This window comes from Giraffa tippelskirchi, chromosome 7 (genome assembly GCF_054371585.1).
Source record: "Giraffa tippelskirchi isolate mGirTip1 chromosome 7, T2T-mGirTip1v1.2.pri, whole genome shotgun sequence".
NCBI lineage: Eukaryota > Metazoa > Chordata > Mammalia > Artiodactyla > Giraffidae > Giraffa > Giraffa tippelskirchi.
The window spans coordinates 44887139-44913411 of record NC_137281.1 but is presented as its reverse complement, the minus strand read 5'-3'; the positions used below and the strand labels follow the sequence as shown (position 1 = coordinate 44913411).

Sequence of the window (26273 nt, the reverse complement as noted above, 5' to 3'; positions counted from 1 at the left end):
TAAATACAAGAATTTCTAAATTTTATAAGTATATAAAATGACATTACATTAATCAAAGAAAAAGAAATTAATTGTGATAAAAAAAAAACTCTGTGGAACCCAAGTCTTTAACAGCCCATAAATTGCCTTAACTTCTAATCTTCCATGTTTGAGTTTAAGTTAATTATTAAAGAATCTCAGGACTCATTAGCCCATATGGGAACTTCTTAAATTTTTGAAACAGTTTCTGAAGTAATATCTGATCTTTCTACATACCAATTCATCCTGCACATGACTTACAAGTAAATCAAACAACTTAAAATACCGTTTTCATCACCTCTCCTTTAAACAAAAACCTGTAATGATTCTCCATTTTTCATGGGATTGAGGTCAATTCTGACATTTATGACAGTTTAGTCTGACTTGGCTCATCTTCCTAGTCCATATCTCTCCAAAGTGTACCCTCTACTTCTGCCAGGCAAATCTTTTCATCTTCTCTTCACAACATGCTGTTTTTTACTGCCATCTCTTGTTAACGCTGTATCCTGAAAACTGAAAGCCCTCACCTAAATTTTACCTATTTTAAGGTCAAGCTCAAGTTTCATAACTTTCTAGAAGCTGCCACTTTAGCCTGCACTGACTCATCTCTTCTTCTAGACAGCAATTCAATCCTTGCTTCTTGTAATTTCAAAACTGTTGGCTCACTTTGAATGAGTCACTGTGTTTCATGCAATGCCAGTCATATATGAATATATATAAAAAACAGGACTATTATGTGAACATTTAAAGAATTCAGTTTGATTGGAATTTCCTCAAAAGTAACCAGTTAGTCCCCTAGCAGTCACCACCTACCAGTCAATAAATGAAAAAATTAGAACAGAAGTCACTGACCCCAGAGCAAACTCCTTTTTTCAGGCCACAAAGTTGACCTGTAGAGCCTGTGAGCAGGCTGCTCCCAGAGGCACACTCAGGATGAGGGACAATCCCTAAGACATTTAAGAAAGCATATCAGATCACAAGGGTCTGAAAGGTGCTTACGTAGGAACAGACCTGGATCCACTCAAAATTATTTATTTTTTAACTTTAAATTTTTGTATGTTAACTAATTTTCCTAAAAAGTTACTTGCTTCATACCTCATAACTAGTGGATTTTCTATCACACCATATTAGAGTAAAACTGATTTCAAAAACAACGCAACTGGTTACTGCATGTTATTACAACAATGACAATTTTACAGAAACACATCATCTGTACTTACTTCAATGATACATTTACTTTGGGTTTAAAATAGGGTGCATTCTGGTCTGCCAAAAAGACGATTAAATCATTTCCTAAAAGAGGCAAATATGTAACATTAGAAAAATGCTTCCCATTAAGACATCCAATCAGCGGTTACAAGAAGCTTTCTGGGCCCTATTTTCAACAAGAAAACTTTTATTTTACTCCAGTTTGTCTGCCCTATCGAGGATGGTCCTATCAGACTAACGGAATGGTGATTCCTTATAGTATACCACAAATTCATTATTCAAAGCAGCAGAGAAACTAGAAAGATGAACATGGAAAATATAGTTGGTCCTGCCTTCTGCTAGGAGTCAGATTGACTGACTTAAAGGAAGCATATAAAAAATATGCCTAAGTCATACCCTCCCCAAACCTAACAACTCAATCTCTTATAAGGCTGTTTAGTTCACTGCACAGATGTGTCACACCAGGGACACAGTAACTTCTTACTGTAGGCACTTGACTAGTAACAAGGGTGTGATTTCATATTTAAGCAGAAAAAACTGAATCCTCCAAGACCAGTCCCTTCTGGCTCCTATGGATCCACCCTCCCCCATGCATTTCTGGAGTTCAATGAGCTCTCATTGGAACAGACTTTTCAAACTGTTTAGCCAAACACACGGCATCTTTAAAGTTAATGGGAGAGTCTCTGTCTCCACTTCGGATGGAATAGCTATGGGTTAGGCAGTCTGCATCCTTCCTGCAGTAAATTTTGTCATATAAAAACAGGGGAACTTCCGAAGGTCCAAGGTCCACCAGAAGCTCTGGGGTCCCAGAAAGGACTCCAAGAGACCAGGGCCAAGATCCTGTCAAACTCTGTGTAAGTACAAAGTTTCACAGCCTTGACATTAAATAGAACCTGTTTTCTGGGTACTCAAGAATACTGAGACCCTCTACTGCCCACTGTCAGCATCAAGATTTACCAAAAAATAGTTCAGTGGTAGTTAAAGCAAAGAACTCCCAAGAACCTCTAGCTAGAAAATAAAGCAGAGATTTGGAAGAGGAGGGTGGTGGCCAAAACAAGGAGGTCTTCTGCACACAAAAGACTAGGCAGCTCAGAAAGGAGAAAAACTTGAAGTTTGAGAATCCTCTTCCAAGGAGACACTGGGTTTATTTATTAGTGTGCCTGCAAAATACTTGTGTTAATTGTGGAGCGTTTAGGTCTTGGTAAGGAATAGTAGTTTCAAAGAAAGCTGGGACCCAGACAAAGGGAGTGGAGGGTGAATTAGATTAATCAGGAGGTAGGGAGAAGTTCTTTACCAGACAAATTATCAAGTTGCACCTTTTCCAGTTCATCAAAGGGGAAGGGAGACTGGAGGAAGTAAAGAAGATAGGAATGAAGGGGCCTTGGGAAGGAACGTGTAGAAAGCTAGAAAGACTCCTGGGGATCACGAAGGACTCTGGAAAGCAGGTGATTCTATGAGTGGGGCGGGATGCCTGAGTGAAGGCCGCAGTCTTCTCAAGGAAACAAAACAAAAAAAACTGGGGTGTTTCTAGTGCGGCCAAACTGTGGAGTGGTCAAGACGAGACCCGGGTTTGGCAAAGCCAGTAAAAATAAAAGGGGGGTGGGGGGGAGTTGTCAAGGATATTGGAGATAAAGGGAGAAAGACAGGGCTGCCACAGAAGGGCCGGGGAATGCAGGAGAACCGGCCCCCCAGGCAAGGGGCGTGGGGAACACCGGCAGGGGCACGCGGACAGAGAGGGGCCAGGCAAGCACTGACTTTCCCGCAGTACGAAGAGGTCCGTCTGCTTGTCAGAGTTGAGGTCTCCGAAGGCCGCCAGGGTGCCCCAGGCCTCGGCCCCAAATAGCTCGGCCGTGACGTTGTGCAGCGCCCGCGCCGGGACCGGCCCGACTCCCAGCAGCGCGAGCCTCCCAAGCAGCAGCGCCAGCAGCACCCAAGAGTCCGGCAGCCGGCTCGCCGCCGCCATGGCAGCCCCTCCGCCCCAGCCCGCCAGCCCACTGCCGCGCTTAACGGCAGCCGGAAAGCACCGTGCCGCCGGCCGAGAGAGAAAGAGCGCAGCTCCGACGCCCGTACGACCGCGACAGCTTCTCCTCTTACTCTTCCCCTAGGGCTGCCCCTCTGACGCTTGGGAGGCCGCGGAGCTAGGTTGAAGCTGCCCCTCAGCTCACTTCCGGCCGGTGCGCCTCCCGACAGTGTCGCGCGGTGGAGGCGGGGCCGGCCGAGAGGAGCTGACAGGCGGCCCCTGGGGTGGTGGCCAAGGCGGCGGCCCGAGCGCGATGGCGGGGCTCATGGCCGAAGTGAGCTGGAAGGTCTTGGAGCGAAGAGCCCGGACCAAGCGCTCAGGTTTGGCTGGCTGGGACGCCACCCCTTCCCTCGCACCACAGGGGTGCTCCCCTTCTAGCGCTTTGGGCGGGAGGCAGATAGGGGTCCTAGAATGAACCTGTTCCCGCAAGTTTCTCCTTAGAAAGCAGATGGTGGTCCTTGACTTCCTCTTGATCTCTTCCCCCTTTAGGTGGTGGCCCCACCTTTACTCTGTTTTGCTTCCCCAGCCATATTTCGCGTGTGCTCCCCCTCGAAAAGTAGGTGGTGGTGCCGACTTAGTCTGGAGTCTTCTTACTTAGAAATCAGACGGCGACCACATTTGAGAGAGTGCTGTCCATGCCTGTATTCCTCCTAGAAGAAAGTCAGAGCGTTTCATTCTTATGACTAGGATCTGGTCCTAGAAAACCGGCGGCTGCTTGTTGCCTTATATTGTATCTCCTTTTTACATCACACGTTCTGAGCTCTAGCCAGTTATCTATGTGGCAGAAATTGAGGGGGACGGGGCCTCAGGCAATGAGGGATGTCGCGCTGAGCATAGTTAAGGCTCAGAAGGAAGTGGCCCCCTTCCCTGGGCAAGTGGCCCCAGGACACCTAGTTCTTAGTTGTGGCTCCCAAACCCCAATGCCACCTAGATCAGAAGACGCTGCGCAGGCAGTTATAACAGTTCCAAGTGTCCTGAACTGACTTGTTCAAATTGCAAAGTCACGACTTTGAAGTTAGCACTTGTGGCTAGTAACTCATCTGAGAGCCAGGATTGAAACTTCTTATTCCTGGTTGGCTGGATGTAATCTCTAGCTAAAAAGTGCCCGTATATACAGGAAAGATGGTGGAATGACCAAGTCTTCAACTAAGAATCTTCCCTTTTGAAGGATTGTTGTTACTATTTGTTAGCTATTGTTACTATAAATTAGTTGCTACTACTACTGCTAAGTCGCTTCAGTCGTGTCCGACTCTGTGCGACCCCATAGACGGTAGCCCACCAGGCTCCCCTGTCCCTGGGATTCTCCAGGCAAGGACACTGGAGTGGGTTGCCATTTCCTTCTCCACTGCATGAAAGTGAAAAGTGAAAGTGAAGTCGCTCAGTCATGTCCGACCCTTAGCGACCCCATGGACTGCAGCCTACCAGGCTCCTCCGTCCATGGGAGTTTCCCGGCAAGAGTACTGGAGTTAGCTAACATCAAAGTTGATAATCTAATAACAGTAAAAAACACAGCTTTAGGAAAGCTAACTCTGCATTTGCATTGGTATTCAGGAGTTTGTTATTTTTTACAGCTAATACCAGCCCATTATGTTTTGGCTTTTCCCATTTATGAAGTTCTTAGCTGTCTGTTGTGCAAACAACAGAGTGCTTAGCTTTTTTTTTTTGTTTTTTGTTTTTCTTTGAAGAAAGTGTCTAATAAATCATACAGGAGAAATTCAATATTTCTTGCTTATTTCATTCTGTTTTAAACCTTAAAAATGGTTCTGCACATGTTTACTTAGGGTTATAGCAAAACTACCACTGAAGTATGAGAGAATTTTTCAAAAACTAATCCTTAGTACATTTTAGAATCAATACAGTTACTTACAGTAGTCACATATGTTTTGTTTCACACTGTTCTCAAATTTTTTGTGTCATATTGAATTATCTAGTTGACCACTAGCAATGAGTCTGTCTGGGCTATAAGAAGTTTTATTGGGTTGTTAATATTCCATCAAAGAGAGTAACTGGAGTTTTTTTACAGGAAACTGAGCCCTACCCTCAACGTATATTTTTACAGCATTTCTCTTTTCCTCTAATACACGTATAGGGTTTATTTTCTTCTCTAGTTTTAATTTCCTCTGAACTGCATGTCTTAACAGTCAGCTTTGAAAACCTACCTTCTCTGTCTTTACTGAGAAAATAGAATTCAAATTTTAACTATTGTTGAATGTGGTCATTTAAATCCACTTTCATGTACAAAGTAGTTGAATACATTGTATAAATGTTGGATGTTTTATGTGTTTACATCATAGCAGTAAAAGATACCATTGGAGATCCCTCCAAATTAGTTGAGGTTTCAGAGTCTTCTGATAACTGTGTAGACTATAAAGTTTCTTCAGTGAATCACTGAAATCTACCCAATTCTGTTTCTTACTTTTAGAGGATTATATAAACTGAGTTTTGTTTGAAACTTGGACTAACCTGACTCAGACATACACACCACTGTAAAGTTCTGAGCCATTGTTACATAGTAGCGTAATCACTTCACTGCTCAATAGAGGATGCTGCTCTTATGTAATGTTTAATAAGTGGCTGTTGCATATTTCCTGCCTCGTCCATATAAGCAAATGTAATTTATCAAAGCAAAGGAAATCAAATTTTCTAGTCATAAAAGAGAAAATAAAATTATAATGAACCTCAGTTATTGCCTTTGTTGCACACTGCATGATGTTAATAACTGCTCACACTGCTTTCAATTAATCTAACGCTGATTGCTTCTAACCTTCACTAAACAGTTTTGAAAATTGCTATAGTTTAGCCTGCGACGCTTATGATTAGAGTCAACAATTTGAAATGGCCAGCTCACCTGATCCAGTCGTCCCTTCTCCACCAGCTTTCTTAAGGTCTGGTAAGTGTGTAGACCCCAAAAGGGTCACTCAGTAATTTTAAATACATTTGTTTCTGAAGGTTGCTATCACCATATGATATCATTTTGGTTTTTATTTTCTCTTTGGTGGGCCCAAGCCTGAGCACCATTTCTGTTATTGTTGAGCTCAAGTATGCACTGTGTGTTGAATGTTGTCTATGGTGTAAGAGGCCTGAGAAGTACAGACTGCCTTAACAGTCTGTTTGATCAGGGGCCATTTCTCAGTATCTGGGAGCCTTAATTGTCACCTTTGTAGATAAAATGCTTCTTCAGTAATTTTTGTCTTCTTGTATAACAAAATAAATTTTATAAATTAGAAATTTTTGATCAACGTTCCAATTATTTTCTCTTCATTAACTCCCTGTGAAGTAGGTATTTTTATATGCATTTTCATAGGAAAGAAAAGCCCACAGAATTGAAGCAGTTGGTCCTGCTTCAATAGTTGGTCCTGAAACTATTACCTTTCAAGGCCTTGTGGTTTGTCTTCTAGCTCATGGTTTGCCTTCTATCCCATGGCTTCCTTAGCTTGGAGGGGGTGTTGGTGCAGTGCATCTTAGAGACCATTTTCAAGTTGGATTAAAGCTGGGGAACTGTTTCCCAGGTGAATGTTCTGGGTTTTGAAAAAAATTTGGAAGAGGTCCACGGATTCAGAAAATACTACATATTGATTCGCATTAGGAACCCACTTTCTTAAGTGGCCATGGTGCTGAAATGAAGACTGAGTCACCTTGGGCCATTTGAAACCAGTTCTATGCTTGAATACTGGGTAAAGCCTATTGGCTAGAGACAGCTTTGTCTTTAGTGTGCCTTAAGCAGAATATTCAAGCCTCAGGACTTATTAACAGGTAGATGTGAGATGAGCCAGTTAACAGTGAAAAGTTGTTTTTGGCTTCACTATAACCATTCAGAAGTGGTTCCTCCTTCCTCCCCCACCCCCGCCCCCGCACTTATTTCAATTTGTATTTCAGATCCTATTTTGGCAAGATGATGGGGAAAATTCTTGAAGAAAAGATAGGAAATACCTTAGAGAAGAATCACAAATAGAAGAAAACAAAGCTTATACTTTAAGGAAGGAAAATGATCCATGTCTTTAGTTGTCATCTGCTAAATGGCAAAATAGTATATGTAACATTACCAGTTGATTTCTGATTTAATCTTTGAACTAGGAGAACATCAGGACATCTATCTTTGAACTGCAGTTTTTTTTAAGCACCAGGCTCTGTTTTTCATCTTGGCCTTCCTAATAAGAGCTGGTGGATTTTCAGCACTGGCAGAGTCATTCAATAGTTATGGGGAAATAGAATGCTAAAGGTATATACTTTTATGTATCAAGGTATATACTGTTATGTATCAGTAGTCCTGAAAATTTCAAAACCTAAGAACTATGCAACTTACACGGTGTTTAAAGCCATAAAGCCATATACAAGAAGTTTTTCTAGTACCATATTATTTAATTGAAATAGAATGCGCCAAGAAACAAAATAGAAAAATACCAAACTTAATCATTATAAACCATTTTAGAAGATGGAGTCCATAAAAATTACTTTCAGTAGTGACACTTGGGATTTGTCTAACCAAAACTTAGTGATAACTGTAAAAAATACTTAAAACTTTTATCTGTTAAATAGAGTGGTTTGCATAGTTTATTTACTAATTTGGAAATATTGCACTTATGTTGGAAATTATTTGTTTTTTGCTATTGTAGTTCCTTGGATATTATCATTGTGGGAGAGTGTTTAATGGTGTGATTTCATTTAACAATCATTTTAAAGCATGTCTTGGGTTTATAGCTGAGCTTTTCCTTAGTACCTTTGGCTAGAAACTATTCAGTGTTACCGAAAGTGAAAGCTAGTATCTTCATTTTGGAAAATTAGTTTCAAATATACCTAGATTGTTTATGCATTTCAAACCCTCTTTATTCCTGCTGGATTTGTTTCTGTTATGTTTCTTTTTATTTCTACTCTTTATTGAATTTAGTGTGTCCTTCATTTTGTGTGCATGCTTGAGTTGTGCTGTGACTGCTAATGTGTCAGTATGTGTTGTGCTTGAATATGCTTTCTTTGTTTTGACTGCTTAAATCCAAAATGAGATCTTGATGTCCAGGTTTTTCTTTAAAGAACCTCTGGGCAAAGCATACAGGACAATGAATTTATAGGCAAATTCCACAACCAAAATGAATTAACTAATTACTAGATAAAGAGTGTATCATCCAGTAACTTAGATTGCTTCTGTTTTTCATTTGACTACTGCAGTTCTATATTAGGTTAGCAGAGTTGGTCAGCTAGAGCAATCACTGTAATTGACATTACATTTCAGGTATTTGTAGTAATTGTTATGGTATTTTGTGATGAGGTAAGAAATGTCTCAGCAATTTTACTTTTATTCTTAGATGATAAGATAATTTAAAAAATCATACCTTACAATGAATCATTGGTTTATCTCTATCTTGGCTCTGTATGTTTGTCAGCATTTAAAGGAGTTTATCAGCATGTGACTTGAGTTTTTTTCATTACTTACTTCTTTTTAGGTTCTTTGATTAATTTGATTTGATTTTGCAGGGCATATCAGTACCTGGTCAAATTTTATTGTACATTCTGGGCAGAATTCAACTTTTTATTTTGTGTGTCTGACACTCTCTTCTTTTTGAGCACTTATATAGCAGGCTTATTTTCAGCCTAATATAGCAGTCAACTACTTAATCAGGGTTTGTTTGTTTGTTTGTTTTTTGTCTTAAAGAGACCATAGGCTTGAGGTTCCTGAACTGTAATGTGTTGTGGCACCTTCTAAGAGCCTAAGGAAAGCATACACATTTTGTGTTCAACTATTCCTGAATCTAATCCTGGCTCTGTTTACTATTTGTTTGATCTTGAGCAAGTTACTTTACATCTTTGAGACTTGGTTTCCTTCTCTGTAAAAACAAGGGTCATAAAATTTACCTGAAGGGATTATTGTGAGGATTAAATGCGTGAAGCAGGGCACTCAAAGCTGGTGCTCTGGGACAACCCAGAGGGTTGGGGTGGGGAGAGAGGAGGGTGGGGGGGGTTCAGGATGGGGTGGACACATGTACACCTGTGGCTGATTCATGTTGATGTCTGACAAAAACTGCCACAATATTGTAAAGTAATTAGCTTCCAATTAAAATAAGTTAATTAAAAAAAACACTTGATATTTAGTAGCTGCCCTATAAATTCTATTTTTTATCTTTTCTAAAAATGTGTGTTTAACAATATTGCTGGTTTGGTATTTAAGACTGATTTTACAAAAGCAAACATATTTGCTTCTCACTTTCCCTTATTTTGACATAACCTCATGGAAGTTATTTGATTAAGAAGGCTAGTCATGATAAAATACAATTGGGTGGAATCAGATTAAAACAGAATCTACCACTTGTTTTAATCTAAATTCATTCATTTTTGTCAGTAATCATTGCAAGTCTAAAGAAATTGTTTCTGAGGGTTTCCATAGAAACTCTTGTCGGACAGCAAGGAGCACGATCATTACATACAATTAGAAGAGATATTTTATGTTGGGTATGCTATGGGTTCCCTTCATGTAGGATGGAATTTTGAAAAGCACTTGTAAATTGTTTCCTGCTGGGAGCTCTGATCTCTTCTTACTATGTCCTGCCCTGAAATCTTATAAGATTTAGGAAATAGAAGCCATATGATATCACTTAACTATCTTGGCATGAATCTTATTGACCTTAAAGGTTATTCTCTTTCTCTGTCATTTGTTGTTCAGTTGCTCAGTCGTGTCCGACTGCAACCCTGTGGACTGCAGCATGCCAGGCTTCCCTGTCCTTCACACTCTCTTGGAATTTGTTCAAACTCATGTCCATTGAGTCGATGGTGCTCCCTGCCTTCTTATCACTTTCCAATTTATTTGCATGATAGCCAGAGGATCTTCATAAAATATTACTCAAGTCTTATCACTCTGTTATTTCAAATTTTCCATAGCTTTCCCTTCCAATTACAGTAAAATTCAGGTATTTTCAAGCCTCCCAGCACCCTCCCCCTCAGTCATGCTCCCTTTCCTATTACTGTCATTCATAATGTTTTGTCCTTTAAGGGTATTGTTCTCAAATATCCAGCTCTATCTACCCCCAAGATCCTATACTAGGACACTCTTTACCCCAACTTCTCATTTGACTCCTACATCCTCCTTCAGCTGAAATGTCACTTTATTTTAGAAAAATAAAAGCTTATAGAACAGACTAGGTAGAGAGGTGGTACAATGGGAGGTGATGGCTATAGGTAGCAAAGTTAAGTAGGAAACAGCTACTTGTTAGAGACTGTAGGCATGCAAAAGCACTGAAGTCAACTTTAACTTTGCAAAAAGTTATAAGCTCCTCTTTAAGACCTTTATCATTTACCAGTATCTCTAAGACTGGAATTAAGACTTTGGTATCCTTTGGTATCCACCAGTGATTGGATCCAGGACCACATCACCCCTGCCAATCACACCAAAAACTGTGGCTGCTCAAGTCCCTTAAGTAAAACGGTCGATGGTGCCATCCAACCATCTCATCTTCTATTGCCCCCTTCTCCTCCTGCCTTCAGTCTTTCTCAGCATCAGGGTCTTTTCCAATGAGTTGGCTCTTTGCATTAGGTAGTCAAAGTATTGGAGCTACAGCTTCAGCATTAGTCCTTCCAATGAATATTCTGGGTTAATTTCCTTTAGAATTGACTGGTTTGATCTCCTTGCTTTCCAAGGGACTCTCAAGAGTCTTCAGCACCACATTTCGAAAGCATCACTTCTTCAGTACTCAGCCTTCTTTATGGTACAACTCTCACATCCATACATAACTCCTGGAAAAACCATAGTTTTGACTATATGGACCTTTGTTGGCAAAGTGATGTCTCTGCTTTTGAATATGCTCTCTAGGTTTGTCATAGCTTTTCTTCCAAGGAAAGCATCTTTTAATACCGTGGCTGCGGTCATGCTCCGCAGTGATTTTGGAGCCCAAGAAAAAATTCTGTCAGTTGCAATTTTTTCCCCATCTACTTGCCATAAAGTGGTGGGACCAGATGCTATGATCTTTGAATGTTAAGTTTTAAGCCAGCTTTTTCACTGTCTTCTTTCACCTTCATCAAGAGCCTCTTTAGTTCCTCTTTGCTTCCTGCCATTAGGGTGGTAGAATGATTATTGCTTGCATCTTGGAAATGTTCACTGCTCTTTTCTCACTCACTCAAGTCAAATTAGCTAATGTTTAGTGGAACTCTCCTAGACTCCAGTGTTTTAGTATTATTTGGCCTTACTGTGTGTCAGGCACACAGACTTGTGTTGTTCAGTAACATATAGGGCAGGTTATTCTTTTTGATTATTAAAAACAAATTTTAATAGTTTATGTCTAAACTTTTTAACAGCTGCTAGTATACGGTGATGGAGAAGGCAATGGCACCCCACTCCAGTACTCTTGCCTGGAAAATCCCATGGACGGAGGAGCCTGGTAGGCTGTAGTCCACCCCATGGACTACAGAGTCAGACATGACTGAGCGACTTCACTTTCACTTTTCCTGTTCATGCACTGGAGAAGGAAATGGCAACCCACTCCAGTATTCTTGCCTGGAGAATCCCAGGGATGGCGGAGCCTGGTGGGCTGCCGTCTATGGGGTCGCATAGAGTCGGACACGACTGAAGCAACTCAGCAATAGCAGCAGCAGCAGCAGTATACGGTGATTTCAATTTCATATGTTCTTTTTTTGTGTATTCTGAATATGTTTCTGTCATGAATTTTTATCTGTGTAAACAAATGACAGTTGTGCAAATATAACAGGTTAAAAATTAAGGTCAGTGAACTGAACTGATAAACTTACTGTGATGTTTGATTTTAAACATTTTGATGGAAGCATTTACTGATATATTTATTTCAAGGATGAAAATTTTGTCTCAGGTATCAAGTAGCCTGTGTACAGGGGTGTGTGTGGTATTTGTGTGTATATGATTTGACCATAGCCCATGCTATCTTAGTGTAGGTGGCCTTACTATATTCTCTCTCCTTAAGCAAAAATAATATATGAGATAAATTTTGAACAACAAAGCAACCCGTGGCTAATTGATTCCAAAGTGGGCAACACTGTTAGGTTTTGACCATTTTGGAACTATGAGTTTGTTAAGTGACTTCACCTAGAAATTTGTAGTAGGAAACCTGGAGCTCTAGAGAAAATACACTGTTCATCATTAATCGTTAGGCTTTGCTTATGACGTAATGTAATATTTATGTCCGACTGCGTGACATCTCAAACTTTCATACTTCTAAGGACAGTTAAAAAATTTATCTTATTTAAAAATAACTTTTAAAGATTTTAGTTTTTAAACATAATGTCATTTGGTATCATGCTAGGCATTGGTAGAAAGCATTGATCATTTCTATTGATATATATATTTTTTGCTTTGAAAGGATTTATTCCATTCAGATTGAGCCTTTTAAATATGGCTCATATAAGTGAGTTGATTTTAGACCTTTACCTTTTTTTGTGTTAAACATCTTCTAGATGGTCTCCTAGTAACAGTGAATTGTCCGTGTTAAATATCTGTAATAAAGAGGTATTTAAAATACTTGCTTATTTTCTTAATTTACATAATTCTGACAGTAATTGTCTTTGTTTTGTGGAATCGTTTTATGAGTTTTTATCTGTTTTTCTATCAATTCTGAGATCCTCATGTTTGGTATATTATCTTGTTTTCATGAAAATACTCGATAAAGCACAACTAATTTATTATACTCACCTAATCCCAATTCTCAATAGGCTTGTAGCTTTGATAATAAAAATTTGCTCAATGACTGCAAAGATTAAAAAAAAAAATCCTAGCAAGATGTAAGGTTAATTATTATTATTTAAAGGAATAAAAAACTAAGGAAAAGAAATTTATCACTAGATTCTTCTCCTGTATTACTCTATATGATCTTGATATTTGTGCCTAAGACATGTACCAAATTTAAGCCTTTCCTCAGTCAAATTTTTCTACCTTTTAAATATTTATTGAATATTCATTCTTTTCTGCATCCCTGCTGTCACTATCTTAATTCAAGGCTCTAGGATGACTGTTTTAACCAAAAGTGGACTCTTGTGTCTAGGACTCACCACTTTTCTGCAGTCTTTCATACTGCCAACAGTTATCTTTCTAAAGTTTGGATCATATCCTAGGAAGCCATTATATCAACCAAGTGGTTCTCCGTTATCAAAAGGATAAAATTCAAACTCGGATTCTACTGTTAAGCATATTTCACTGTTGGATACCTTTCAACCTTTCATACCATCCAGACTTCTGGATACCTTTCCACCTTCCTCTCCCATGTACAACTCTCTGCTACAGTGCTTTATTTTCCATTTGTTTTTGACTAAAACATATTTTCACACTAAACATATTTACCCCACTGGTCAAGTCCAGAAAGGTACAAAGTTCAAATTCAAAAAGTAGTATGGTAAATGAAGCAAAATAGTGAACCTAGTTTAAGTTTAGAATAAGTTTAGGACTTGACTAGGGCATTCTTGATTGGCCTTCGACTTTGGACAGCATATTCAGGACCAAACTGCATGTCTTTGACTTCCTTTTGCCCCATGCTTAAATGTCTTGAGCAGTGTCTGTGTACTGATTTTTCCTTCTCTTGAGCGGAAAATGGAAGAAATCACATAGATTATTTATCTATGTTTTTATAAAAATACAAATCATCAGTTCAGTTCAGTCGCTCAGGTGTGTCCGACTTTTTGCGACCCCATGGACTGCAGCATGCCAGGCTTCCCTGTCCATCACCATCCCAGAGCTTACTCAAACTCATATCCATCAAGTGCGTGATGGATCCAACCATCTCATCCTCTATGGTCCTCTTCTTCTCCCACCTTCAATCTTTCCCAGCATCAGAGTCTTTTCAAATGAGTCAGTTGTTCGCATCAGGTAGCCAAAGTATTGGAGTTTCTGCTTCAGCATCAGTCTTTCCAATGAATATTCAGAACTGACTTCCTTTAGGATGGACTGGTTGGATCTTCCTGCAGTCCAATGGACTCTCAAGAGTTTTCTCCACACCACAGTTCAAAAGCATCAGTTCTTTGGCACTCAGCTTTCTCTATAGTCCAACTCTCACATTCATACACAATTACTGGAAAAACCATAGCTTCAACCAGATGGATCTTTGTTGGCAAAGCAATGTCTCTGCTTTTTAATATGCTGTCTAGGTTGTTCACAACTTTTCTTCTAAGGAGCAAGCGTCTTTTAACTTCATAGCTGCAGTCACCATTCACAGTGATTTTGGAACCCAAAAAATTAATGTCTGTCACTGTTTCCCCATATATTTGCCATGAAGTGATGGTACCGGATGCCATGATCTACGTTTTCTGAATGTTGAGTTTTAAGCCAACTTCTTCACTCTCCTCTTTCACTTTTATCAAGAGGCTCTTTAGCTCTTCTTCACTTTCTGCCATAAGGGTGGTGTCATCTGCATATCTGAGGTTATTGACATTTCTCCCAGCAATTTTGATTCCAGCTTGTGCTTCATCCATCCCAGCATTTCTCATGATGTACACTGCATATAAATTAAATAAGCAGGGTGACAATATACAGCCTTGACATACTCCTTTTCCTATTTGGAACCAGTCTGTTGTTCCATGTCCAGTTCTAACTGTTGCTTCCTGACCTGCATACAGGTTTCTCAAGAGACAGGTCAGATGGTCTGGTATGCCCATCTCTTTCAGAATTTTCCACAGTTTATTGTGATCCACACAGTCAAAGGCTTTGGCGTAGTCAATAAAGCAGAAATAGATGTTTTTCTGGAACTCTCTTGCTTTTTCGATAATCCAGCGGATGTTGGCCATTTGATCTCTGGTTCCTCTGCCTTTTCTAAAACCAGCTTGAACATCTGAAGTACACGGTTCACGTATTGCTGAAGCCTGGCTTGGAGAATTTTGAGCATTACTTTACTAGCGTGTGAGATGAGTGCAATTGTGCAGTAGTTTGAGCATTCTTTGGCATTGCCTTCTTTGGGATTGGAATGAAAACTAACCTTTTCCAGTCCTGTGGCCACTGCTGAGTTTTCCAGATTTGCTGCATATCGAGTGCAGCACTGTCACAGCATCATCTTTGAGGATTTGAAATAGCTCAACTGGAATTCCATCACCTCCACTAGCTTTGTTCATAGTGATGCTTTCTAAGGCCCACTTGACTTCACATTCCAGGATGTCTGGCTCTAGGTGAGTAATCACGCCATCATGATTATCTGGGTCGTGAAGATCCTTTTTGTACAGTTCTTCTGTGTATTCTTGCCACCTCTTCTTAATATCTTCTGCTTCTGTTAGGTCCATACCATTTCTGTCCTTTATTGAGCCCATCTTTGTATGAATGTTCCCTTGGTATCTCTTAATTTTCTTGAAGAGGTCTGTAGTCTTTCCCAATCTGTTGCTTTCCTCTATTTCTTTGCACTGATCGCTGAGGAAGGCTTTCTTATCTCTCCTTGCTATTCTTTGGAACTCTGCATTCAGATGAGAATATCTTTCCTTTTCTCCTTTGTTTTCTGCTTCTCTTCTTTTCTCAGCTATTTGTAAGGCCTCCTCAGACAGCGATTTTGCTTTTTTGCATTTCTTTTCCATGGGGACATTCTAGGAATCAGTGAACTAAGACAGACTGGAATGGGTGAATTTAACTCAGATGACCATTATATCTACTACTGTGGGCAGGACTCCCTTAGAAGAAATCGAGTAGCCATGATGGTCAACAAAAGAGTCCGAAATGCAGTACTTGGATGCAATCTCAAAAACGACAGAATGATCTCCGTTCGTTTCCAAGGCAAACCATTCAATATCACGGTAATCCAAGTCTATGCCCTGACCAGTAACGCTGAAGAAGCTGAACTTGAACGGTTCTATGAAGACCTACAAGACCTTTTAGAACTAACACCCAAAAAAGATGTCCTTTTCATTATAGGGGACTGGAATGCAAAAGTAGGAAGTCAGGCATAACAGGCAAATTTGGCCTTGAAGTACAGAATGAAGCAGGGCAAATGCTAATAGAGTTTTGCCAAGAGAATGCACTGGTCATAGCAAACACCCTCCTCCAACAACACAAGAGATGACTCTACACGTGGACATCACCAGATGGTCAACACTGAAATCAGATTGATTATATTCTTTGCATCCAAAGATGGAGAAGCTCTATACAGTCAGCAAAAACAAGACCGGGAGCAGACTGTGGCTCAGAGCATGAACTCCTTATTGCCAAATTCAGACTTAAATTGAAGACAGTAGGGACAACCACTAGACCATTCAGGTATTACCTAAATCAAATCCCTTATGATTATACAGTGGAAGTGGCAAATAGATTTAAGGGACTAGATCTGATAGACAGAGTCCCTGATGAACTATGGACAGAGGTTCGTGACATTGTACAGGAGACAGGGATCAAGACCATTCAGGTATGGTCTAAATCAAATCCCTTATGATTATACAGTAGAGGTGACAAATAGATTCAAGGGATTAGATCTGATAGATTACCTGAAGAACTATGGATGGAGGTTCATGACTTTGCACAGGAGGCAGTGAAAAGAACACCCTAAGGAAAAGAAATACAAAAAGGCAAAATGGTTGTTTGAGGAGGCCTTAAAAATAGGTGAGAAAAGAAAAGATGTGAAAGGCAAAAGAGAAAAGGAAAGATATATGCATTTGAATGCAGAGTTCCAAAGAATAGAAAGGAGAGATAGGAAAGCCTTCCTCAGTGATCAGTGCAAAGAAATAGAGGAAAACAATAGAGTGGGAAAGACTAGAGATCTCTTTAAGAAAATTAGAGATAGCAGGGGAACATTTCATGCAAAGATGGGCTGGATAAAAGAAAGAAATTGTAGGGACCTAACAGAAGCAGAAGATATTAAGAAGAGGTGGCAAGAATACACAGAAGAACTATACAAAAAAGATCTTCATGACCCAGATAACTATGATGGTGTGATCATTCACCTAGAACCAGACATCCTGGAATGCGAAATCAAGTGGGCCTTAGGAAGCATCACTACAAACAAAGCTAGTAGGGGTGGTGGAATTCCAGTTGAGCTATTTCACATCCTAAAAGATGATGCTGTTAAAGTGCTACACTCAAAATGCCAGTAAATTTGGAAAACTCAGCAGTGGCCACAGGACTGGAAAAGGTCAGTTTTCATTCCAATCCCAAAGAATGTTCAAACTACCACACAATTGCACTCATCTCACACACTAGTGAAGTAATGCTCAAAATTCTCCGGCCAGGTTTCAACAGTACATGAACCGAGAACTTCAAGATGTTCAATCTGGATTTAGAAAACGCGGGGGAACCAGAGATCAAACTGCCAACATCCGTTCGATCATAGAAAAAGTGAGAGAGTTCCAGAAAAACATCTGCTTCTGTTTTATTGACTACACCAAAACCTTTGATTGTGTGGATCAGAACAAATTGTGGAGAATTCTGAAAGTGATGGGAATAGCAGACCACCTGACCTGCTTCTTGAGACATCTGTATGCAGGTCAGGAAGCAACAGTTATTACTGGACATGGAACAACAGACTGGTTCCAAATAGGAAAAGGAGTACATCAAGGCTGTTTATTGTCACCCTGCTTATTTAACTTATATGCAGTGTACATCATGAGAAATGCTGGGATGGTTGAAGCACAAGCTGTAATCAAGATTGCTGGGAGAAATGTCAATAACCTCAGATATGCAGATGACACCACCCTTATGGCAGAAAGTGAAGAAGAGCTAAAGAGCCTCTTGATGAAAGTGAAAGAGAAGAGTGAAAAAGTTGGCTTAAAGCTCAACATTCAGAAAACATAGATCATGGCATCCGGTACCATCACTTCATGGTAAATATATGGGGAAACAGTGACAGACTTTAATTTTTTGGGTTCCAATCACTGTGAATGGTGACTGCAGCTAGGAAATTAAAAGATACTTGCTCCTTGGAAGAAAAGTTGTGACCAACCTAGACAGCATATTAAAAAGCAGAGACATTACTCTGCCAACAAAGGTCCATCTGGTCAAAGCTATGGTTTTTACAGTAGTCATGTATGGATGTGAGAGTTGAACTATAAAGAAAGCTACGTGCAGAAGAATTGATGTTTTTGAACTGTGGTGTGGAGAAGACTCTCAAGAGTCCATTGGACTGCAGGGAGATCCAACCAGTCCATCCTAAAGGAAGTCAGTTCTGAATATTCATTGGAAAGACTGATGCTGAAGCAGAAACTCCAATACTTTGGCTACCTGATGTGAAGAACTGACTCATTTGAAAACACCCTGATACTGGGAAAAATTGAAGGCGAGAGGAGAAGAGGACCACAGAGGATGAAATGAAATCCATCACGCACTTGCTGGATATGAGTTTGAGTAAGCTCTGGGATGGTGATGGACAGGGAAGCGTGGCATGCTGCAGTCCACTGGGTTGCGAAGAGTTGGACACAGCTGAGCAACTGAACTCCACTTAAGCCACTTTTAGTTGGTTTGTAGCCTTATATTCTTGGGGGTGTGGAGTTGGATTTTCCTAAGACAGTAAAGTTTCTATTTGATTTTGATCCCTTTTTCTTCTCTTTTTGCCCATCCCCTCTCTTGTTTTTTACAAGATGAAATAACTACCTCTTAGAGCCTTGGATTTCCTAAAAGTGTATTTTCTCATATGGCAGGTCTGGGATGTGGCCTGATAGTCAGTAGTTCTAGCAACCTCCCAGGTAGGCCCTTTTTCTAGTGTGCTAGTGGATGGACTACACTTTGGGGGATGTCTCTACAAGCACCATACTTGTTGGGCAGCATTCCTCATGTCTTCTCTGCATTATATTTTAGACTCTGAATCGTGGGCGCCAAATTAAGTACTGTCATGTTCCCAATCTTACACTTCATCTTTGGATAAATTTCTCATCATTGGCGTCCCTGATTCCTGTTCGGCATGACCCTGCATTTCCCATGTGTGATTGCGACTGTTTCTGCAGCCTCCTTTTGCTAGTGAAAGTGAAAAATCGCTCAGTCACGTCGACTCTTTGGAACCCCATAGACAATACAGTCCATGGAATTCTCTAGGCCAGAATACTGGGGTGGGTAGCCTTTCCCTTCTTCAGGAGATCTTCCCAACTCAGGGATTGAACCGACTTAACCCACATTGCTGGAGGATTCTTTATGAGCTGAGCCACAATGGAAGCCCAAGAATACTGGAGTGGGTAGCCTATCCCTTCTCCAGAAGATCTTCCTGACCCAGGAATCAAACCAGGGTCTCCTGCATTGCAAGTGGGTCTTTACCAACTGAGCTATGAGGGAAGCCCTCCTTTTGCTAGTGTGAGTCTCTTTTACCAGTTTGTTGGTCTTCTCCAGGTTCTGACTTCTGATCTGATTTTACCTGGACCAAATCCTTTTAACTCAGCTTCCCAGGGCATTGGCTTGCTAGTTCAGGACTCTTGTTTCAGCCTGTTGCTATACATTAATAACAAAAGTTAAATTTTACAGCACATGTTATTGGAAGTGGGTGGATATTATTTATATTTCTGTCTATTGCCTTTGCCATTCATTATTTCTTTAATTTATTTATTGGCTATGCTGAGTCATTATTGTGCTCTGGCTTTCTCTAGTTGCCGCAGCAGAAGTGGAGGTTACTCTTCCTTGCGAAGTTCAGGCTTCTCATTGCAGTGGCTTCTCTTGTGTAAGGCAGGCTCAGTAGTTTTGGTGCATGGGCTTAGTTCCTTCACAGCATGTAGAATCTTCCTGGACCAAGGATCAAATCCATGTCCCCTGCGTTGGCAGGCAGATTCTTAACTACTGGACCACCAGGGGAGTCCTACTTATTTCTTTATTATATTTGGTGATATTGTCTGTCCAGGGGATCTTAATAGTCTTCATTTCAGTTGCCAGCTCTGCTTCAGGTTGTAATGAATGCCTCTGTTTTCAGGGAATTGCCTAGCCAACTGACTGAAAATAAGAGGCATATTTAGTTAGCACTAGAAGTTAAATTTATTTTTTCTTCAGTCCAGTTTATTTTCCACAACTGTTTCTTTGAGAAACAGAAGTGCTGATTACTTGAAGATCTTTGCGTAGGCCCCTCTCTGATGGTTGTGGGAGTGATGATGTGTCCAGGATCTGGCCTCTTTCTTATCTCATGTAGCTTATCATTGCAAGCAGAATAATGCCAATAGACAGGGGATTTATAATACCTTTAGAAAAGTATTTTTTCCTCTAGGCATCCTTGTAAGATAGGATTCATAGGATTCATTCTTACAGAATGAACAAAAAATTGAGGTTAGGTGCTCTAAGTAATAGATATAATTGTTTGAAAAAGAGAGGAAACAACAAATGGTCTTCAAATTAACTACAAAAAACCAGCAAATTCAAAGCTGATTTTTATTGTGGTTTCATGTTACAGTATAGTTTAGTTCCATTTGTAATAATGTAAGCTGAATATCTTATACTGAATACCTAAATATCCATTGTCATGTCTCCAGTATTCATTTCCATTTTTTTACTATAAAATTCTTACAACTAAATTATAATGCAAATTAAAGTTCAGCAAAATTTTAATGGGCTTAGTATTCACCCAGAGTTACATTCTTTCAGTGTTGTATTCCATAAAAAACTAATAGCCCATAAAAAATATGGCACGGTTAAGCTACACTTAGAATAGACATGAAACATTTTATGACAAACTAGATAGTTTGAATAGTGTATTTCTTGATGAAAACATTTAGTACTTAAAGGATGCCTATTATAGTATTCCAGTTCTATAATTTTAAATGTATGTATTAGAAAGTAGGTTAATTTGTGTTTTAATATCCTCATTATAACATGAATACAGTAGCCTAATATGCATCCTATACTTCTTTTTTTTTAACCAAATCACATTTAATTTATTTGAAAAGTCTTTTTTTTTTAATTTTCTAAAACATATATATTTTACATACTATTTAAGTATTTATGTATACAGAAGCTTGGTAAAGGCTTGAAAAAAAACAACCAAAAAAGAGATGGAGAAATTGGAAAACAAACTAAATGAAATGCGAACACTTCCCATTTGAAAGAAACTAGATAAAAGTAAAATATCATATAAATAATCCAGTTGTTTTTAAGCATGGTTGCTCATTAGGAACACATCTGGAGCTCTGGAGAAAAAGAAGCAATACCTAAGCACTTATAATTTTCAGAAAATCCCAAGATAATTCTGATATTCTGGATTTTAAATGTGATTACAAATTCTTTTATAAATGGTAGCTTTAGTGATATAGAATCCTGTTATTTTCTGTTGCCCAATCATAGTACAGTGGTATTAAGGAAATAACAGTAACATAATCACAATAAAAGGTGTTTATCAGTTTTCACAATCAATATTCAGACAAAAAATAAACAATAATTGCAGTTGCAAGCCATAATGGAAGCATGATTAACCTAACAATATAAAAATAATTACATACAATTTGGGGGTTACAAAAAATGATGTGGTAAGTGGAACTGAATACATGTTTTCATCCATCCATCCAGTCTGTGTCTTTTGGTTGGTGCATTTAATCTATTTACATTTAAGGTAATTATCAAAATGTATGATCCTATTACCATTTTCTTAATTGTTTGGGGTTTATTTTGTATAGGTCTTTTCCTTCTCTTGTTGTTTCCTGCCTAGAGAAGTTCCTTTAGCATTTGTTATAAAACTGATTTGATGGTGCTGAAATTCTCCTAACTTTTGCTTGTCTGAGAGCTTTTGATTTCTCTGTCAAATCTGAATGAGAGTCTTGCTCATCAGAGTATTCTTGGTTGTAGGTTCTTCCTTTTCATCACTTTAAATGTATCATGCCATTCTCTTTTGGCTTATAGAATTTCTGCTGAGAAATCGGCTGGTTCCCTTGTATATTGTTTTTCCCTTGTTGCTTTTAATATTTTATCCTTGTCTTTAATCTTCATCAGTTTGATTACTGTGTCTCTTGGTATGTTCCTCCTTGGGTTTATCCTGCCTGGGACTCTCTGCTCTTCCTGGAATCTGGTTGACTCTTTCCTTTTCCATGTTAGGGAAGTTTTTAGCTATTGTCTCTTCACACATTTTCTTGGGTCCTTCTCTTCTCCTTCTGAGACCCCTATAATGCGAATATTGGTGCATTTAATGTTGTCCCAGAGGTCTCTTATGCTATCTTCAGTTTTTAGCATTCTTTTTTCTATACTCTTTTCTGTGGCAGTGATTTCCACCATTCTGTCTTCCAGGTAAATTATCTCTCCTTCTGCCTCAGTTATTCCCCTATTGATTCCTTCTAGTATATTGTTCATTTCTGTTCTTTAGTTCTTATAGGTCTTCAGTAAACATTTGTTACATCTTTTCCATTCTTTTTCCTAGATCTTGGATCATCTTCACTATCATTTTTCTGAATTCTTTCTCTGGAAGGTTGCCTATCTCTACTTTATTTAGTTGTTTTTCGGGGGTTTTATGTTGTCCCTTCATCTGCTCCATAACCATCTGCTTTTTTATCCTGATCAACCTTCTGTGATACTGTTTTTCTTTCTGGCAGCTATGGGATTGTGGTTCTTTTTCTTCTTCTATCTGCCCTGTGGTGGATGAGACTAAGATGCTTGTGTAAGCTTCCTAATGGGAAAAACTGGGTCTTGCCCTGGGCAGGGCCTTGCTCAATAAAACTTGAATCCAGTTATCTGCTGATGGGTGGGACTGTGCTCCCTCCCAGTGATTTGTTTGGCCTGAGGCAACCCAGCCCTGGGGCCTATGGGCTGTATGGTAGTGTTAATGGCAACCTTCAAGAGGGCCTGTGCCAAGGGGCATCTTCCAGGAGTGCTGCTGCCAGTGCCCCTGTCCCCATGGCAAGCCATTGCTGACCAACACCTCCACAAGAGATCCTCCAACATGAGCAGGTAGGTCTGGTGCAGTCTTCTATGGGGTCACTGCTCCTTCCCCTGGGTCTTGGTGCACACAAAATTTTGTTTTTGCCCTCCAAGAGTGGGGTCTCTGTTTCCCCATCCCCAACTGGGAAGCGTAACATATGGCTTAGCACCTTCACCACAGTGGGAGAACTTCTTTGATATTATTGTTCTCCAGTTAGTGGGTTGCCTACCTGGCAGGTATGGAGTTTGATTTTATTGTAATTGTGTCTCTCCTACTATATCATTGCTGCTTCTTACTTGTGTTTGGATGTAGAGTATATTTTTTGGATGGGTTCTAGCATCCTTCTGTGGATGGTTGTTCAACAGTTAGTTGTGATTTTGGTGCTTTTGCAGGAGGAGATGAGTGCACATCCTTCTACTCCGCCATCTTGAGCCAGTCCCACATCTTAATGACACATTTGATTATGGTCCCAAGGGTCTTGAATTTGTTTTGTCTCCCTATATAGATGGCATGTTTTTGGGGGATGTTTGACAGTTGGCCATGGAGGTTGTTAGTGAAATTAAAGTTAATTCTGAATAATCATGCTTCAGAAATAATTATTGGTTTTGGTTATGAAATTTTATTGAAGACCTGTTAGCATCACTCCTATGTAGTACAGGGTCATACTTGAGGGGAGCTTTTGCTCTTCTACTCTCAGTAATGCTCTTTGCTCCAGCATTGTTAGAGAAAGTGTTAATCTTGGTTTCCTATGGCTTCTGCACATTGACACTAAACTATGTATAGCAATCCAAGGGTACTTTAATATTACACAGCTCAAATTTCAGTCAGTTACCTTTTTGCCATTTCTTAATTACTGATTTTTAAGTTGCAAGTTTAAATCACTCTGTGGGGCATCCATCCTTGCATTGATAAAGACGATTCTAATATTAACCTGACAAAGCCAACTAATCAAAATTCTTTGATTTCTGATTTTGTGGTTAATACTATGCTAAGTGCTGGAGGAGATTCAAAAGTTTAAAGGTGGAGAAGGAAAAACAATAAGTAGTTAATATACACTGTGCCAGTGCTGTTCCTCAAATATTTCATTTAATTCTCACAACAATCCAATGAGGTTAAGTAATTTTTCCCCCATTTTACAGATGAGAAGACCTAGCTCAGAGAATGCCCAAGTGTAGAAAGCTGTGGACATAGCTGTGACTGTAGCCAAGGTCTTTCCACAACCTCCTAGGTATTATGACAGTCTCTTTCCACGAGCTTCCTTACACTATGGGGAGAAGAGAAGGAGGGGCAATGGAGAGCTGGGAAACCCCGTTTTTTACTTGATTGAATCTTAGGATCATATGATAAAAGTTGGCTTCTAAAAAGTGTGATTGGATTCCATACAAGAACGTTTCATCAGTTGTGTTTTTATTGTATGTGAGTCTTCACAGAAGACAGTTTACTGACACAGATTCTCAGGGCAGCTTTATATCATCAAATCACCAAAGTCTGATGGTATAGTGTAGAAAATGGTAAAAATATCTCCGCCCTTTTTTACTTAGCCAATGATTTACACTTCACTGCATTTTGATGAGAAGAAAATTGAGAAGAAAATTAACTAACATTCATTGTTGACAAACTCTATACTGTCAGAAGTATTTCTAATTTTCTATTTCTGGTTAAGAATATTTTTATTCTTATGGTTAGCTTACTTTGCTAATTTATAGTTTATTGTTATTTTTTTCAATTAACATTCAAGACTTCCTCTGTTCAAACTTACCCTATGAAGTGTTATCAGGGCAATTTATAATTAGTAACAACAACATTAATATTAAATGCATTGCTCATATCTGCCAAGACAAGAAATGCAGGTCAGGATTCACCAAAGTGCAAATAATAAAGGAAAATGGTTCATTTTCATCTTTCCAAATACTGAATAGCTTGAAATTATTATTTCTGTAGGACTTGCTTTGAATAACATATGACACATCAAATGCCTAATGACATATATTTTTATTGCTATAATAACAGAACACTTAATAAAATTAAATATTGTGGAGGTTGGGAATGGTATATAGTGAAGTTCTTTTTCCCCTCCCTATAATTCAATTCATATATATCTAAGATGCTATCACTTAAGACTTAGAGGCTTGGAATTGAAAAATTTTACTTGTAATATAAGCATGAAATAATGACTGTAGGTTTCTCTTGAGAGATCTTATATGTTCAGGTTAAGTATTATACTTTATAAAGTGACTCACTTGTAAGCTGTATACGTTTGTTCATTTTTAAATCATATCCTTTTATGTTTTCATTGAGATCCTTCTTTATGAGCAATAGAATAGTAGAATAAATTAAAATAATAGAACAAATTGAATTACTGTATGGTCACAGCTTAGGTTATTGACCAGTGAGTTTTACTTAACTTTATCTGTTGTAATGAATCACCTTATTCATTGCAACTGATTCCTAGTAACTTGGCAAATTTTAAATATCAAAGGATATTAATTCCATTTGTTCAATAAATATTTATTGAGTTCTCACTGTGTCCTGGCACTGTTGTCACTGGGGTTATAACAGTGAATGAGAAAACTACTGTTGAAAATTTTTAATAACTGTGCCTTTTCTGAATGCATTTCTTTCATAAAAGGAGTTCCAGAAACTTTTCAGAAACATTAGAACTGTTGGAATACAGGTTTGACCTCACAGAAATCATACACATTCATGGTATATTATAGTGAGGTATTCTACTAGACTATAAATAAGAAAGGAAAATGAAATAGCTAATTGAGAGGTTGGTATTCATAAGGTCAACACCTGAAACATCAACCAGATTTAATATCCTTAAATAGATTTTATAGGCTGTGCTCCTTTCTTAAAGGTCACTGGAAGAACTTAATGCCTTTTTATTAAAAATAAAGTGGGAACAGTGGAATGGCCTTTTCACATCTTACTTGAATACATTGAAGAGGCAAATTTTACTTTATTTTTATGAAGTTGTGTTATTTTACATTTGCCACTTAATATTTTACATTTAAAATATGTTTCTTACCCAACTTTCCATGGAGAAACATAGATTTAAAAAGTTGAGGTTTCAGATGAACTGTGATAATAAGTTGGGGTTATGTAAGTTAAAGTATACAAGTATGTGTATATACATGTACATGTAATTTTGGAGTAGTCTGTTGTTTAAAGCAGAAAATGAAAACACCGTTTAAGAGCTCTTAACTCTTCCTAGCCAAGCATTTTTATGAGGTTTCACGGTAAAGGACAAAGAGCACACAAAAAGTTTGTCTTTAGAGAACCCTGTATTCAAATTTCGACTGCCTTTTAATAACTTCTTT

General features: G+C 38.9%; 2 protein-coding genes across 16 annotated transcripts in view; one reads left to right on the top strand and one right to left on the bottom strand.

The window, feature by feature from the left end:
• ITFG1 (integrin alpha FG-GAP repeat containing 1) overlaps nucleotides 1-5758 on the bottom strand; it is a 276724-nt gene extending 270966 nt beyond the window's left edge. Inside the window, exons 1-3 of one of the 6 annotated variants that reach the window (XM_081507946.1) lie at nucleotides 5711-5758; nucleotides 3665-3897; nucleotides 1239-1311 (exon numbers count right to left, since the gene is read on the bottom strand). Coding sequence is in view for 1 of the 6 variants with exons in the window: in XM_081507942.1 (XP_081364068.1) it covers nucleotides 1239-1311; nucleotides 2983-3190 (281 nt within the window). In the remaining 5 variants the exon portion in view is untranslated. Of the gene's footprint in view, nucleotides 1-1238; nucleotides 1312-2978; nucleotides 3221-3664; nucleotides 4560-5406 lie in introns of those variants that run through there. The other 5 variants (XM_081507945.1, XM_081507947.1, XM_081507944.1 and 2 more) reach the window with 5 other exon arrangements.
• The window catches only part of PHKB (phosphorylase kinase regulatory subunit beta), a 203830-nt gene continuing 181021 nt past the window's right edge, over nucleotides 3465-26273 (top strand). For 3 of the 10 annotated variants that reach the window (XM_081507930.1, XM_081507929.1, XM_081507936.1), the window contains exon 1: nucleotides 3465-3567. In XM_081507930.1, coding sequence (XP_081364056.1) covers nucleotides 3501-3567 — 67 coding nt within the window. In that variant the 5' untranslated portion in view covers nucleotides 3465-3500. Of the gene's footprint in view, nucleotides 3577-5270; nucleotides 6138-26273 lie in introns of all 10 variants that reach the window. The other 7 variants (XM_081507934.1, XM_081507931.1, XM_081507935.1 and 4 more) reach the window with 4 other exon arrangements.